The 16,388-nt window shown below is 44.5% G+C and overlaps 2 protein-coding genes across 7 annotated transcripts in view; both read right to left on the bottom strand.

Moving 5' to 3' along the window:
• Positions 1–3,771: 3,771 nt before the first annotated feature.
• Positions 3,772–9,222, bottom strand: plp (myelin proteolipid protein). Of its 2 annotated transcripts, NM_001124701.1 has the most exon segments (9): positions 3,779–4,773; positions 5,293–5,358; positions 5,526–5,599; positions 5,720–5,779; positions 5,782–5,831; positions 5,833–5,897; positions 6,223–6,379; positions 6,614–6,800; positions 7,189–7,348. In NM_001124701.1, coding segments are annotated over 9 exon segments (774 nt in total). In that variant the 5' UTR covers positions 7,229–7,348; the 3' UTR covers positions 3,779–4,698.
• Positions 9,223–10,517: 1,295 nt separating this feature from the next.
• Positions 10,518–16,388, bottom strand: part of LOC110533756 (neuroligin-3) — a 32,162-nt gene continuing 26,291 nt past the window's right edge. For all 5 annotated transcript variants that reach the window (XM_021618262.2, XM_021618261.2, XM_021618259.2 and 2 more), the window contains 2 exons: positions 14,637–15,426; positions 10,518–12,394 (listed from right to left, as the gene is read on the bottom strand). In XM_021618262.2, coding sequence (XP_021473937.1) covers positions 11,554–12,394; positions 14,637–15,426 — 1,631 coding nt within the window. In that variant the 3' untranslated portion in view covers positions 10,518–11,553. The remainder of the gene's footprint in view (positions 12,395–14,636; positions 15,427–16,388) is intronic.

Here is a 16,388-nt window from a genome sequence, read left to right on the forward strand (position 1 = left end):
AGTGAATGGAAATGAAAATTTAGTGTCAACCAATCAGCTTTGGCTATTGGCTATTGGCTTTGGCTGTTGGCTATTGTACGCCTGCTGGCTGGCTCCACTGTTACACAGGAGCCAGCTAGCAGGCGTAGTGTGTGCACGTCTTTTGATTGGATTACCAATATTGAGAGGCAGGTCCTATATGGGCAGGTCTATGCAGAACCTCAGAACTAGGAAACTGAATTTGATAAACAAATTAATTTGCGTACTACTAAGCTGTTTTTTCAACCCACAATGGCGGAAGGAGGAGAAGATATAGATTTGGTCGAGGATATAATTATAACGCCATTCTCAAGACAAACTTTTCAAGAAAAGTTAGACATTGTCAGGAGAGGTCACCCGACGCTACAAAGCCTATCACAGGCGGGAAAGGGGTTCGTTTGCCACTTTCAAAGTTCCAACTACGAGCGCTATCAATGGCTCACAGGCTCCGAGAAGCACTGCAAACTGTACTGTTGGGAATGCCTATTATTTGCAAGTGATCGATTTGGTGTTTGGAGCCACATTGGCTTTGCAAACTTGAGTTGTCTAACCAAGGCAGCAACGAGACACCAAAGTATGGCTGGGCACTTACAAGCAATGGTGCTTTTGAAAACTTTTGGGGACACCCGAGTGGATCTACAGCTCAACGAACAAGCGCGCAGGGCAACGGGAGCTGCACAATGAAAAGGTATTGTACTCTTCCCCTGCAATTCTCTGAATAAAAATGTCAATTTCAAGGTGACGCAACGCCTGGTTATACTGCGTTTCTGTCTAAATGTATAGTGTCTAGAGCCATGGCATCATAATAATGGTAATAAGAGGTGGATTAATTCTGGTGGGACTGTGTAGGACCTCACTGAAGGCCCAGGCCCCAGGCCCACGGCACGCCACTGCACATTCATCTGTACAAACAATAGTACGCAAGTAAAAGCACCATGGGACCACGCAGCTGTCATACCGCTCAGGAAGAAGATGCATTCTGTCTCCCAGAGATGAACGTACTTTGGTGTGAAAAGTGCAAATCAATCCCAGAACAACAGCAAAGGACCTTGTAAAGATGCTGGAGGAAACGGGTACAAAATTATCTATATCTACTGTAAAACGAGTCCTATATCGACATAACCTGAAAGGCCGCTTAGCAAGGAAGAAGCCACTGCTCCAAAACCGCCATAAAAAAGCCAGACTATGATTTGCAACTGCACATGGGGACAAAGATCGTACTTTTTGGAGAAATGTCATCTGGTCTGATGAAACAAAAATAGAACTGTTTGGCCATCATGACTATTGTTATGTTTGGAGGAAAAAGGGGGAGGCTTACAAGCCGAAGAACACCATCCCAACCGTGAAGCACTGGGGTGGCAGCATCATGTTGTGGGGGTGCTTTGCTGCAGGAGGGACTGGTGCACTTCACAAAATAGAAGGCATCATGAGAATAAAAATTATGTGGATATATTGAAGCAACATCTCAAGACATCAGTCAGGAAATTAAAGCTTGGTCGCAAATGGGTCTTCCAAATGGACAATAACACCAAGCATACTTCCAAAGTTGTGGCAAAATGGCTTAAGGACAACGAAGTCAAGGAGTGGCCATCACAAAGCCCTGACCTCAATCCAATAGAAAGTTTGTGGGCAGAACTGAAAAAGCGTGTTCGAGCAAGGAGGCCTACAAACCTGACTCAGTTACACCAGCTCTGTCTGGAGGAATGGGCCAAAATTCACCCAAGCTTGTGGAAGGCTACCCAAACCGTTTGACCCAAGTTAAACAATTTAAAGGCAATGCTACCAAATACTTATTGAGTGTATGTAAACTTCTGACCCACTGGGAATGTGATGAAAGAAATAAAAGCTGAAATAAATCATTCTCTCTACAATTATTCTGACATTTCACATTCTTAAAATAAAGTCGTCATCCTAACTGACCTAAAACGGGGAATTTTTACTAGAATTAAATGTCAGGAATTGTGATAAACTGAGTTTAAATGTATTTGGCTAAGGTGTATGTAAACGTCTGACTTCAACTGTACATTTACACTTTAACAATTTGAAATAGTTTTATTCATGAGTTTTTTTGAAGAATGTCAACAAAATAAGGTCCGCCAAAGATAAAATGTATTTATATGAATGCTGTTAAGTAGAGAAATTGTCTGTTCAGTCGGAAATTAATATCCAACTCGTCAGTGACAACTGTGTGGAGTATGTGACAGCAACGATGTGAGCTAATTAGAGTATTATAGACACTATGTCCTGGAATTTCTTGTGATCTTCCATGTAGAAGAACCCTTTACCTTTTAACTACTCTTGTGTAGCTTGTGAGCAATACATGTTACATGTGCGTGTGCGTAGCTCAAAACATTCTGACCCTACAGATGTTTTTGTAAAAAAAGATCCAGGCCCCTTCAGGATCCGCCCTTGTCTCACAAACACCGCTCTAGCGAGGCCCCCGTTAATCTCAAAGACCAAGAAATAGAAATATACTAATCCAATAGTACAACTCAGAAACCTGTAGCTCAAACACATAATGTTTAAAAGGGGTTAGAAGTTTCTAATCAAGCCAACTTGATAGTGGGACTCATTGGGTTAGGTTATTTGATACATACTTACGTAATTTTATTTAACTAGGCAAGTCAGTTAAGAAAAAAATATTATTTACAATGACGGCCTACCCCGGCCAAACCCTAACAACACCCTGCCAATTGTGCACCGCCATATGGGACTCCTAATCACAGCCGGTTGTGACATAGCCTGGAATCAAACAAGGGTCTGTAGTGACGCCTCTAGCACTGAGATGCAGTGCCTTAGACCTCTGTGCCACTCGGGAGCCCAAGTGTATCCATACATACACTCGCTCGCTCTCTCTTTCTCGAGCGGAACATTTCCTTTTTCCAGTGCGGGGTTTGCAGTAAGGCCTTGGGGGACGTGATGACCGCCATGTTTCTGCATGGGAGAGTGATCCACTGTGATGGCAGCTTTACTAAAACCATGTAGGCCCCAGGACTTCTCATCACCTTGGAACAGAGGGCACAACAGTGTCACCCCTGGAACATGGTCACCAAAACAACCATTCTGACAGATTACTTGCTAACTTTGTGTTTGAAGGTTTTTTGTATGCGTTATATTTCCAAAGTTATCGTCAGTTCTTGTTTTCTTCGCTGACACTGAACATATTTTTTTGTTAATCAGTGTAGATAAAGGGGAGGAGACAGGTTAAAGAAGGAATTTTACAAGTCTTGAGACATGGATTGTTTATGTGTGCCATTCAGAAGGTGAATGGGCAAGACAAAAGATTGAAGTGCCTTTGAACGAGGTATGGTAAGTGCCAGTACACCGGTTTGAGTGTGTCAAGAACTGCAATGCTGCTGGGTTTTTCACGCTCAATAGTTTCCCATGTGTATCAAGAATGGTCCACCACCCAGAGGAAATCCAGGCAACTTGATACAACTGTCGGAAGCATTGGAATCAACTGTGGAATGCTTGACACCTTGTAGTCCATGCCCCAACGAAATGAGGCTGTTCTGAGGGCAACTTAATATTATGAAGGTGTTCCTGATGTTTTGAATACTCATTGTATATCTGTAATAAAAAAAAAAACATATGTAAATAGTTTGACAGTTTCCATCATTTATGTCAACATATTTGAACTGTGAATAACATTTGACCCCACGTATTGCTGTGCATTATATTACCCAAATGGACAACCTCACTGGAAGTTTTGTTTTACAATGACAATGAAATGAAGCACAATATTTTAATACCTTGGGTTTAAAATGGCTTTGATTAAGTTTAATTGCTCAATTCAAAATGAACACAGCAACCCTGTGGTTTAAAAGCAGAGAGCATTAATACATGTGGAGAATGAAAACGACTGATCTTAGAACTAGCACCTCCACAGAATTGGGTTTCCTTTCACCCTCCACACGGTAATCATTTAAAAGGACAAACAACACATACTTATACATCAAGAGTGAGTGCAAAAAAAAGATGCCATAAGTCCTTTGACACACTTAGACAAGAGAGACTCTCACATTTCACTTGAATGTACAGCACTTTGGCACATTCAGCTGTTTGCTTTGGTTACAGTAACGGACAGCTCATTTACATTCACAATCTAAAGCAAAAGCAGCTAGATCATGTTCACTATCTATATAGATATCAGTAAGCGAGGGGACTGGGGTGTAATTCTTAGTTCTGATAAGCATGGAGAGCAGTCATCTCTTTCAGTCACTCAGATTTAGAGGGCTGAATGGAGTCCACATAACACAAGCTGACAATCATGTCAGGGACACTTGCAAACCAAAACCAGAGACGCTACATCCAATGTAAAAGAAAAGGAGCAACAGACATCAGAGAGTCATCTTCCTGGACTGAGAACCGAGGGGATAAGACTGGTGAGCAGGAGGGTGGGAGGGGCTCGAAGTTATGATGACCAGGGGGAGGGGCTTGAAGTTATGATGCCCAGGAGTTCTATTCATCTCTTAGGCTGTTGTTGAAGTGATAAATCAGATGGTCAAGATGAACCATGTGCCAGTTAGCAAAGCCCTCCAGGGAAGCAGCCAGCAGTAGGTAGGGGAATCAGGCTGCAGGCGTGTCTGAGGGGATGGATGAATGTTCAGTAGTGTGATGTGTAACGGCTCTCCTCAGGCCCAGTCTATGGGCGGATGAAGACTTGACAGGGCACCGTTTTTAACAGCGCAGCCCTTTTCTGCCCAGGAACCGCAGCACTGCATAGTTATAGGTGGTAGCTACCACATACAGAAACTAAAGAGAGTGAAAGATGGAGAGAGAGAAGGAGAGCGGGACAAAAGAGAAGACTTTTAAAACATTTAAAAAAAGGTTTTCACAAAAGTGCAGCTGCATTCAGACGACATGTCAATTATTCAATAGCCTATAGGGCATCACAAGATGATCTCTTTTTTTGTGTGCACACATTTATTACTCGCTTAGGTGCCCCTACAGTAGGCCTATAGAATACTCTAAGTCAGTTCTCTAGGGATTGGTTCGCTTTTCTATTACGACCTAGCTGGTCTTATCACCTTAATCATTGTTGAAAATCAATAAATATTTACTGTGCTGATGGACAGTATGATAAGATTGTTCTATTTCTCTGAATTGTATTTTTCTCTGCCAAAGAACCTTAAAATGAACCCCCATACCTCTCTGGTGGTATGCCTAAAACTAACCCAGTTGGAGCTGCAAAATCAAGTCATACTCTGAACCTAAACAAAGACGGTGACAAACCCCATAGACTCATAAGTCTGGGTGGACATTCTTACTCACCAGAGCCAAGAGAGCAATCCCTGCACCAGCAAAGGCAGCGATGTATAGGTCATAGGTGACAAAGAACTGCAGAGAGAAAAAAAGTTTTCTTAAATAGTAATGCAATGTACATTGAATTGCTATTCAGAATAATAATTTAGCTTTGTGTTTTGTGGGTTTATGAAAGGTTACATAACCCAGAAACACACTAATTCTTTCAAAGTAGTTTTAAGACAACGCAAACAGTAACTCACCTCTTTTGTTTTGCAGATGGATGCCAAGGTCATTCCACAAGCCTTACCTGGCATTGCATTCCAAGGCAGCAGACCTAATGAGAAGCTTGTCTCATTAATGTGAAATTAAAAACTGTACATTTTAAATGTAAAAAAAATAAAAAGTAATACTAACATACGGTGGCCCGGCTAGCTCAATCATAAGCTAAACGTACCATACTGCCGAGCATCCATGCAGATCCAGCCGTGCTGGTTGATGCTGGGTGTCGTCTCAGCCAGGATGTTGATGTTGTGGCAGGTCTGTGCCATATTAAAGAAGAAGAAGACGGGTATGGCTGTGAAGGCAAACACCGCCAGCCAGATCACTGCCAGGACGTATGTCACAATGATGAACTGTGGAGCAGCAAGCAGAGCCGGTCACAGGAAGTTATTGGTCAATCTCCAGGGGGATACAGGATGTGACACAACATGTCCTATAAGGCTTCATTACTGCAGTCATACAACACTATAGAGGATAAATAATCTAACAGGAGCATAATATCCCTGTAGCAATACTACAGGGATTCATGGATAATTATCTATAAATTGTTTTTGGATTAATTCTCAACCAGTGGGTAGATTACAAGCTAGAGTAGGCTATAGTGCCAATATTCTTTTAGCGACCTAAGAAGGAGGTGATGTAATTCCCTCTCTCTCTCCTCCCTTCCTCCCTACTCACCGTCAGACTAAGGCAGCGGCCACATCTGGTGCTCCGGAACTCTCCGAAGGTCTGCTTGACAGCGCTGGTGGTGTAGAATCCCTCGGCCAGCAGCAGGATGCAGTAGAGGAAGAAGAAAGAGGCCAGGCCATAGATCACGTACTGGAAGTACTTGATACTGGGAGACAAGGACAGGTCATAATAAGGAAAGGTCAGAGATTCCATGGTGACAAAAGGTGCTGTTGAGAGGTGTTTTCTCTTAACCTATCTTAAGGAAGGGTTACCAATACTACTACTACTGCTGCAAGAGCCTTTACATTTCTGTTGCTTGATTTGCACAACTTATCTATAAATACAAACAATTAAATTAGGTTATTGCACTTAAACAGAAAAGTTTTAAAGAGTCACTCACAACGAGGCCAGGATAACATAGTCTTGTATGTTACGAACAAAGTAAGTCTCGACGAGCACCTCGGTGTGTGCCAGTGCCTCGTGCCCGCAGCCACAGAACAGTGCCATGCCGGTGAAGCAGAGCAGAGTGGAAACCAGGGAGGGGTAGGGCACTGCCCCCAGGCATCGGATACAGCAATCATAACAACCTGGTGAGGGGGCATAATACATCAACACACTGGCGGCACACACCAACACACAGCACATCTACGACAACGTCCAGACATCTCTCAGTCACCCTGCTTGGGGAGCTGTTAAACAGAAAGACTCCACTGCTTCTGCCAAAATTCCAACAACACCCACTATCAACTTCCATCAACAGGCATGAAAGCAACAGAAAAATTACAGCGAAAAACAACAGCGAAACCAAGTGCAGTGTATCCAATCAAACAATGTTAAAGTGTCTATACAAAACCAGCCGCCACTGACTTCACAGCATTCTCATACACTTCCTCCAATGTAAGCTGGGGAAGCAGATAACAAACATCCAGACTGTTAATGGCTGTATTGATATAGGAATCAGAGAAAGAGATGCACCTAGGGCTTTGCAAAGCCAAGGCTGTCTGACCGGAAACATTTGTTCCTTTCGATCTTGTGCTCCTCAACAACAAGCAAAGAGTTTATGAATCAGTGATGCTAAAGGCTCAGCTGCAGGATATTTTCACCAAAAAACTGCTCTGTCTGCAATGGTTTCATCCATGTGTAAAAGCTCCTCAGCTCCAGCCAACGCCTCACAGCTCAGCCCCTCTACTCTCCAGAGTTCATCCCTCTTTCTCCACCAACCGCCATCCACCACAGGCGTCACCAGGACAGGAGGGAGGGGAGAGAGAGGAGAGAAAGGAGAAGGCACTGAAGGATGGGTTCCAGGGGCCTTGAGAGAGAGCCTGTCTTTGTGGCGGGAGACACAATGCCCTTTGTCTTAGCTAGGAGTGGAGGAGAACAAAGGCCAGTGATGTCAAACAAACAAAGACCACACTAGCACCACCACACACACACCAACAATCTAATAAACAAGCCATGAGCATCTGGGTGGGTGGGGCGGGGGTCAGGGGAGTTTCTCCACCACCAGGATTCTCACAGTATCACTGGCAATGTCAGTATTATGCGCCCAGGCCAGCCTACGGCTACAGCTGGCTGGGACTGGTACCATGGCACTGAATGAGTTTCTATGTCAGCAGGGGGTGAGGACCGTAGTTCAAGTGTTCAAGAGTGGGAGGAAGCACAATAAATGGGAGCGGGAACTGAAATATCTTCACAACAACAACCATGTTGCTCATTAAAGTTGTATGATCTATAAACCCCATTCGGGAAGGGCAAACAGTGTCATGATCATACATAATAAATGATTGAGCTGCGGCAAACGTTCCACGCAGACTAAACATTCCTGTAATCTTAAGGTTTGTGTGATTTTAGTGGGTAGGAATGAACAGAGGATATAAATTAAACAGACTGTCATTTAAAGAAAAACAGCAACAGCTTGGAGGTTGTTTGAGTCTCTGGAAACTATATAGGCCACAGACACCCCCTCTTCAGCTGTGCTCTGAAACACCAGTTAGAATGACAAATGTGCCATGATAACCCATGAATAAAATCACAGCACAGACATTACCAGAATGCATTGAAGGATCATACCAAGCCAAGTCTTTACTGCATACTAAATCTGAATTAACTTTAGTGTAGAGAAAGTCTTTTTTTTGACGGAATAGTAGTGATGGAAGGATTGTCTCCAGAGTCAGATGGAAGGCGTGTAACAAAGGATTTCATGCAAATTTGCTAATTATGCCCTGCACAGTGTGGGAGTGTGAAAGCCTTTGACACGATCGACCTTGCATGACCTCTGTGCTGCCTACGCTGGTCATCTGTCTATCTGAACCCTAATTAGTTCAAGACACCTTTCAAAAAACGTTTCACAGATATAAGCTGTGTGAGAGAGGTGGTTTGATTAACATTTGAACATAATTGATATTTGGTTATATTGAATTTATTTGAATAACATGTTTTATATTCAAGAAATGTTAATTAAAATGAGTAACGAGTATCAATAAGCTTGGCTGATCAAAACGTTCAACTGACTGTTTAGTCTACAATACTACATATGTATTCCTTTGTCTATGTGTTACCTGGAATCAAATTCTATCAATCCTGCCTACGCTTCCAATGTTGCGATATTACCAATGTTGTGTTATAATATGAATAACCCATGAGGTACCCACAAGTGGACATCATAATATTATCAGAAAATCATATAATACAATCAACTTGCAATAAAACCAGTAATTATCACAATATTAATGAAGGCTTCAAATTATTATCCTGAAGGAACACAAACTTCTCAGGAAAATTATATTTCAAAAGTAGATTAATCATATTCCACAGACCAACTTTTTTTTTTAAAGATATTAATAGAAAATCTGAAAGACTCATTAGATGACCACTTACCCATGTTCAGAGAGAAGTATGGGGTTATTGAGGTTTGGCTTGGCGGCTTTGTGACTGTGATATGAGGATATGAGAAGTTATTCCCCACCACTCCTATATGAATCTGACTTGCGCTTTTGTCTAACCAACAATAGACAGACCACCAGCTCACAGAGCCAGATCTTAAAGACACAAAGTCCCTTTTCAGCCATTGACCATCACTAATACAGCCCTGGGTTCAACATTAGGGACAGTGCAGGGTTCAAAGGCCCTAATGAGTTTACACTTGCATTTCAATCACTCTCATGCATACCAAGTTCACACAACACACAAAGACTCTCTGAACAATTGTATTAGTATAATATATAATTTCCCAATGTTTTTGAGCATACAATATAGCTCACTATTTGAATTATTTTATACAGTCATTATTGCTCATCTTTATCAAGGGTGTCAATAATTTCAGACCCCACTGTAAGCGTGATCATCATGTGTGCTGGATGCCTGTTGGAAATGTATTCAGTTCATTCTCTCTCATTGGCCAGGCTATTCATGGTCTGCATAGTATCTGTGCTGCCTGTCCGAGGCACGTAAAGGTCGCCATATGGCCAGTTAAAGCAGACGCTGGCTGGTGGGTGCATTTGACTCTTCAGAAAACATAGAGATATGAAGAATATACAGACAAAGGAGCAAAACAAAAAGCAGACCATGTAAATGCCACTGGACTGACATTGAGGAAGTAGACTAACAAGGGGACATTGAGGGCTGGGTCCAGCTGCTGCTCTCCCTTCATCACTGACCCAGTTGATGTCAAAGCCCTTACAATGTTCCCAGTGTGCAGCAGGAGCAAACAACACACTGTCTTTTTAGAGTGTGCCTGTACCCTCTTATCTTCCTTGGCTTTCCTCCTTTACAGCCCATGACCATCATACGGCTACAAATGTATCATAATAACATCTGATCTCCACTGGGCCCAGTCAAAATGGACTATTGCCCTGCCGATGCCCAAAATCTAAGATGAATGTTTTTCTTTGTTTGCGGTTGAAGAATCCTGTTGATACTGTATGTAATACAATTTAATAAGATTGGCCATCTAGCCACATCTGACTCATTATAAAGATGATGTATTATTTTGACAAGACGACCACTCCGTTCCAAACAAATCTTTAAAAATAAGCCCATTGATATTAATCTACGATTGTATCCAGGAAAGCCAGGTGATAGTAATTCTAAGAGGGATGTGTATTCTCCCAGAATAACACTGGGAAGCCCATTACATTCAAAAGAGCCTCTTATAGTAATGCTTGAAAACATGTTATGCTCCAAAATCTGTGTTTTCTGTAAATGGGAGGAAGCGCATGGGGGAAATTCAGCTTGCTGAGTCTGCAATTGTTTGTATAAACTATGTCAATACCTTCATATTCATATAAACAAACAAACAATTTAAAAAAAGTGCTGGTCTAAGTTTATTGTGTACAAACAAGCCAAGCCAATGGAATCACATCAGTTGGTTAGAGTATGTGCCATCTTAAGCTATTATATTTTTACAATAAAGCAGAAGTTGTATTCCCACAACGTGTTCAGCAAAATAAGACACAGTTAACTGAAAATAAACAAAGACACTTAGACAGACGAGCATAGATCGGAGTACAACACTAAATATGATGAAAGCCAATACTTCAAACAAAATGTCAAACAAATTTCTTAACAATTTACAGCTTTACATTACACTTCAGAGTGTAAACACACACGCGGGCACACGCACGCACACTGTATATAGGGGTGATATATTGTTCATATTCAAATAGAAATATTATTGGATAAATGTGATACTTTTACTACAAATTGTAATCAATGTTGTAGTAAAGGTTCAAATGATCACAGTCACAGTAACATAGTATTTCTGCAATTATTTAGTCAGTAAAAAATACCCTTTTAAGTTGAGTTTAACATGAGGAATATGTATAAAATTGCTTAATAACACCAATTTTCTGCTTTTTACAAATGTTATTTCAGCCAGTGATGAGTCCAGATGACACTTGTTCCACACAGAAGATCAAAACAGATATCATAGGAAGAAAAAAGCTTCCCGTACAAATCCAACTGTACAAACATTATGCTGAGGTCGTACAAGAGAAAGTTCCCAAAAATGTTAGCATCAAAAGACAATGGGAAATAAAAAGCACTTCTCATTTTAACCAGCTCACAAGTCTTGAAATTGATGATTCAAAAAATGACACTGCTTATAGACCTCCCTCTATGAGGAGAGGAGGCAGTAGTATATTGGCGGCGATTCTGCACCATTTGACCAGGAAAAGCTTTGCATGGCTCTTGCAGTATGAACATAAACTCAAACTTATCTTACCCACGCATCCCAACCCAACTACTGTTTGTATTAATTAATGTACAGCACAGCTCGCCCCTCAGCTCACCTCTACAATCTCTGTCGACTGTGGTCTGTATATCTTCTGTCCCAGGCTAGGTCTAGACCCGGGTGGTGGAGTGGGAGTGGGGCAGGACGGTGGAGTTGTACCCGGCTGGGAAGGTGCTGTAGGGGTGCATGTTGGGCAGGCCCATCAGGGAGTTGGGGATCATTGTGATGTTGTTTGGCGTCATCAGGGGGATGTCGTCTGGTGAGCGGCGCAGGGTCAGGGTGTAGTCCATGTTGGGGGAGAGGTGCAGGGGGTCGTGTAGGTCAGGGAGGTCGTGGAGGTCATGCAGGGTGTCACACTGGTTCATCTGGCTGCACTGGGTCATCTGATGGGACAGGCTCTCGTCGGTGGTGGTGTGGCTCACGTCGTTGCCGTTGCTCTGCCGCTGGGGGCTGGCCTGGTGGGGGCCACCGTGGCCATCCTGCCGGCTGCGCTTGTCCTTACGGTAGTAGAGCGCTGCGAAGGCCAGCACATTGAGGAACAGCAGCGAGGCACCCACAGCGATGGTGACACTCAGCTCAGTAGAGTAATCTCTGGGGTTAGCCACGATCAGAGGACCCGTCTCCTCCCCATCACTGCTGTGGGCCGTGGAGACAGGCGGACGCTTGGTGGTGCCGGTTCTCTTGCCGTTGGAGTTGGTGGTGTCCTGGGGAGGTACCTTGGTGGTGGTGGAGGTGTAATGGAACATGTCATGGAGGTTATACAGGTGGGGCACCAGGTGCTTCCAGAAGGCTACCTTGGTGGCGCGGTAGTGGTCGCGGATGCGAGGCTTCAGGCCGATGTGCAGGTACAGCTGATCATGGGGGTTGTACTTGGACCAGGCCACCTCCTCAAAGCGGTTGGCCTTGGTATGGATGAACTTAGTGTCCTGGGGCACTGGCTTGTTGGGGTCACTGCAGACATGCAATGAAGACGGGGGTCAAAGACAGGGCATCATTGATAACATACATAGAGAAGTTATTCTTTCAATTGCTTCATTATGGGAGATGTCAACTAGCCTCGCGAAGCCGGTGATCCCGGATATCCATTCAGCGTTTAATGTAAGCTTGCGAGATCGGCAGCTTTGCGAGGCTAGATGTCAACAGGCAAGTTTTGCTGGTCAAAGCCAGTTGTAAGCTGACAAGACTGGTTGATGTACATAATGTCACAGTCTTTTTTCAAGTGCTAAGCATTCCCTACATCAGGGATGGGCAACTTTGATAGGGGTGGGGACCACAAAAAAAACTCGGAACTCTTCTTGAGGGGCCGCAGCGGCTCTGCATACCCACATCCATACCCACACATGCAGTCAGAGCTGGTCCTAGCCTTTTGAGGCGCGGAAGTGAAATTGCGTGTAAAACACCTTGTGAGCAAATCATTTTAGCAGCCCCCTTGTTGACAGTAGAGAGAAAAAAACTAAGTTGTAGAATATATTTCCTGCAATTCTACACATTTTGTCATGGGGCAGAGGGGAAAAATGGCAGTTTTACAGTTAATTTCCTGTAACTATACACATGTTGCTATAGGGTGGAGAGAAATGTTTGCAGTTTTGAATATGAGATCTGAGTGAGAGTGATTAACAAAATCAATGGGGGGCCCCCGGTCGGTAATTCGACCATGATTACTACAAGTTTAGAAAACTGGCTAGACTAATTTACCAATCAATTTAAAAAAAATCCTGACTCAGGCAAATTGAGGCACTGTCAGTGATTGATGCACAACCAAAATTCGAAATTGCACCTTGTGTATTCTGCTGTTCTAACTCTCAACAGTAAGTTGAGACCCCGCCAGTTGCCCATCCCTGCCCTACATCTTTAATTACAGCCCATCTAAAACCCACTTTCTACTGAGCATTTGTGTCTACATTAGTGTTTACTGTAACATTTTTATAGAGACTAATTCCCATTTTCTGCTGCGACTTAAGCAGAGGTGTAATGCAGCAAGGCTCCATTTTAAGATACATGTGAAGTGTGTCTATATGTCTAGAAATATTGGTTCTTCTGCACAGGCAGATACAGTATATAATATGATTAGGAAAACTCTTTCCATCTATCATTTATAGCATTTCTTAGGCAAATACAGACACAAATGGGAAATATGAAATAATGACCCCATCCTTTTACTATACAAGCATACCACAATCAAGACTGGATTCTGTCTGACCAGGTCTCGGGGTGCTGTACTGACCTGTCTGACCAGGTCTCGGGTGCTATACTGACACGTCTGACCAGGTCTCGGGGTGCCGTACTGACCAGGTCTCGGGGTGCCGTACTGATCTGTCTGACCAGGTCTCGGGGTGCCGTACTGACCTGTCTGACCAGGTCTCGGGGTGCTGTACTGACCTGTCTGACCAGGTCTCGGGGTGCAGTACTGACCTGTCTGACCAGGTCTCGGGGTGCCGTACTGACCTGTCTGACCAGGTCTCGGGGTGCCGTACTGACCTGTCTGACCAGGTCTCGGGGTGCCGTACTGACCTGTCTGACCAGGTCTCGGGGTGCCGTACTGACCTGTCTGACCAGGTCTCGGGGTGCCGTACTGACGTGTCTGACCAGGTCTCGGGGTGCTGTACTGACCTGTCTGACCAGGTCTCGGGGTGCTGTACTGACCTGTGAGTCTGACCAGGTCTCGGAGTGCTGTACTGACCTGTGAGTCTGACCAGGTCTCGGGTGCTGTACTGACCTGTGAGTCTGACCAGGTCTCGGGGTGCTGTACTGACCTGTGAGTCTGACCAGATCTCGGGGTGCTGTACTGACCTGTGAGTCTGACCAGGTCTCGGGGTGCTGTACTGACCTGTGAGTCTGACCAGATCTCGGGGTGCTGTACTGACCTGTGAGTCTGACCAGATCTCGGGGTGCTGTACTGACCTGTGAGTCTGACCAGATCTCGGGGTGCTGTACTGACCTGTGAGTCTGACCAGATCTCGGGGTGCTGTACTGACCTGTGAGTCTGACCAGATCTCGGGGTGCTGTACTGACCTGTGAGTCTGACCAGATCTCGGGGTGCTGTACTGACCTGTGAGTCTGACCAGGTCTCGGGGTGCTGTACTGACCTGTGAGTCTGACCAGGTCTCGGGGTGCTGTACTGACCTGTGAGTCTGACCAGGCCTCGGGGTGCTGTACTGACCTGTCTGACCAGGTCTCGGGGTGCTGTACTCACCCACTCTTGGCAAAGTTGGTCCAGTAAGTCATCACCACAGCGCTGAGCATGATGTCGTTCCTGGAGAAGTTGCAGGGGAACAGGTCAGTGGCACCCACCATGGGGATGCCAAACACATAGGGCACCTCATCCCCGTGGGCTGAGTCCGACCACACAGGCTTCATCAGGCTCTGGCAGTGGTGGTAGAAGGCGTAGAAGTATGTGGGCGAGCCGTAGCGGGCGTGCAGGTCAGCTGTCACCACCGAGGGCTCCACCCACTGATGGTCAGTGAACAGGGCGACTAACGTCTTCCTCCTGGTGTCTGGGTTGTCCCTGTCAGCCCAGTCCGTGTACATGAACTTGATGGTCTCCCTCAGAGTGTCCTTCCCCTCTGGGTAGCCATACAGGCTGTCCACGAAGTCTGACACGGCGAAGTCAAAGTCGCTGCCGGACACGCCATCCTCCAGGTCCACCACATTCTCCACGAAACGCAGTCCCTCCCCCTGGTTAACGCCCAGCATGATGTCATAGTTGAGGAACTCGCCCTGCTCCATCAGGATCTCGGGGTCGTCGGGGATGACGTCACCATCAATGACGGGGCCGAAGGCTACGTGGTAGCGGGCTGGCTGGATGTCCTGCTCCACCAGCTCTCTGGCACTCTTCTTCTGCAGGCAGGACACCATGTCCAGGGTGTCCAGCACGTTGCAGCCCACCCTCTCAGCCAGCATGCGGGTGTACTTGACAGGCTGGTAGTTGACGGCCCAGCTGGACAGGGCTGAGCCACTTTGGATGATGGCTCTGTGAAACAGGCCTGGGGAGATCATGGCACAGACAGACAAACACAGATCAGATGAGTGCTGTCTGGTCAACAACCATCTGATACAGAACATTTGTAGGCCTGCAGTTTAACATATTGTTAGCTTCATTGGATCTCTCTAGGTTCTGATGATGTCGGTTTTTACCAGAGTTTTTTGTGCTTACTGCACAGTTTTATCTGCGATGGTGAGAGACAAACCTCATCAACATCCCTTTTTAAAATCATAAAAATGTAATTTAGGTCTGTTCAATCTGTGCATCTCAGTTAATTGTCATTTTCCTTAAAATGTCAGATAAGTCCTTAAATAATATAAATGGAGAGGATGGAACTCTGAAAAACGTATTTATTCTAATTGATACAGTGTATAATTCACAATTAAAAATAATGCTCAGTAAGTGGTGGATATGTAACATTGGCTACGCTAAAAAGGGATTTGAATTAATTAAACTCACTCAACACAAAGGGATCATATTTGCATACAAATTTGAGGAAACTCATCTGTGAGAGCACTGCTTTTGGGAAAGAGGAAAATTCAGTGACTCCACATAGTAGCCTTGTTGAAAATCTCTCTCTCTCTCTATGTTCAAAAATCAATACTACATCAGGGAGGATAGCAACTGATAATGTAATGAACTTCCAATAACGTAATAAACATTCTGTACACATAACGTAAAAATGTTTTTACTGATGTGTTGATTATTACATTATAGAGTGGGTAAAAATAGAACATTAACATGCACTGTTAGCTGTGCCACTAAATCACATTTTTATTCTTCACATACACATGGTTAGCAGATGTTAATGCGAGTGTAGCGAAATGCTAGAAATCCTGGTTTGAGTTCAGGCTCTGTCGCAGCCGGCCGCGACCGGGAGACCCATGGGGTGGCGCACAATTGGCCCAGCGTCGTCTGGGTTAAGGGAGGGTTTGGCAGCCAGGGATGTTCTTGTCCCATCGC

The sequence above is a fragment of the Oncorhynchus mykiss genome, chromosome 10 (genome assembly GCF_013265735.2).
Source record: "Oncorhynchus mykiss isolate Arlee chromosome 10, USDA_OmykA_1.1, whole genome shotgun sequence".
NCBI lineage: Eukaryota > Metazoa > Chordata > Actinopteri > Salmoniformes > Salmonidae > Oncorhynchus > Oncorhynchus mykiss.

What these genes read in the sequence shown, in the direction of transcription:
- plp (XM_021617178.2), bottom strand. An exon ending in CCATCTGCAAAACAAAAGAG is followed by an intron (nt 5,359 to 5,525) that starts GTGAGTTACTGT and finishes TTCTCTCTGCAG; the next exon opens with TTCTTTGTCACCTATGACCT. An exon ending in GGATTGCTCTCTTGGCTCTG is followed by an intron (nt 4,774 to 5,292) that starts GTGAGTAAGAAT and finishes CACTCTCTTTAG; the next exon opens with TTTCTGTATGTGGTAGCTAC.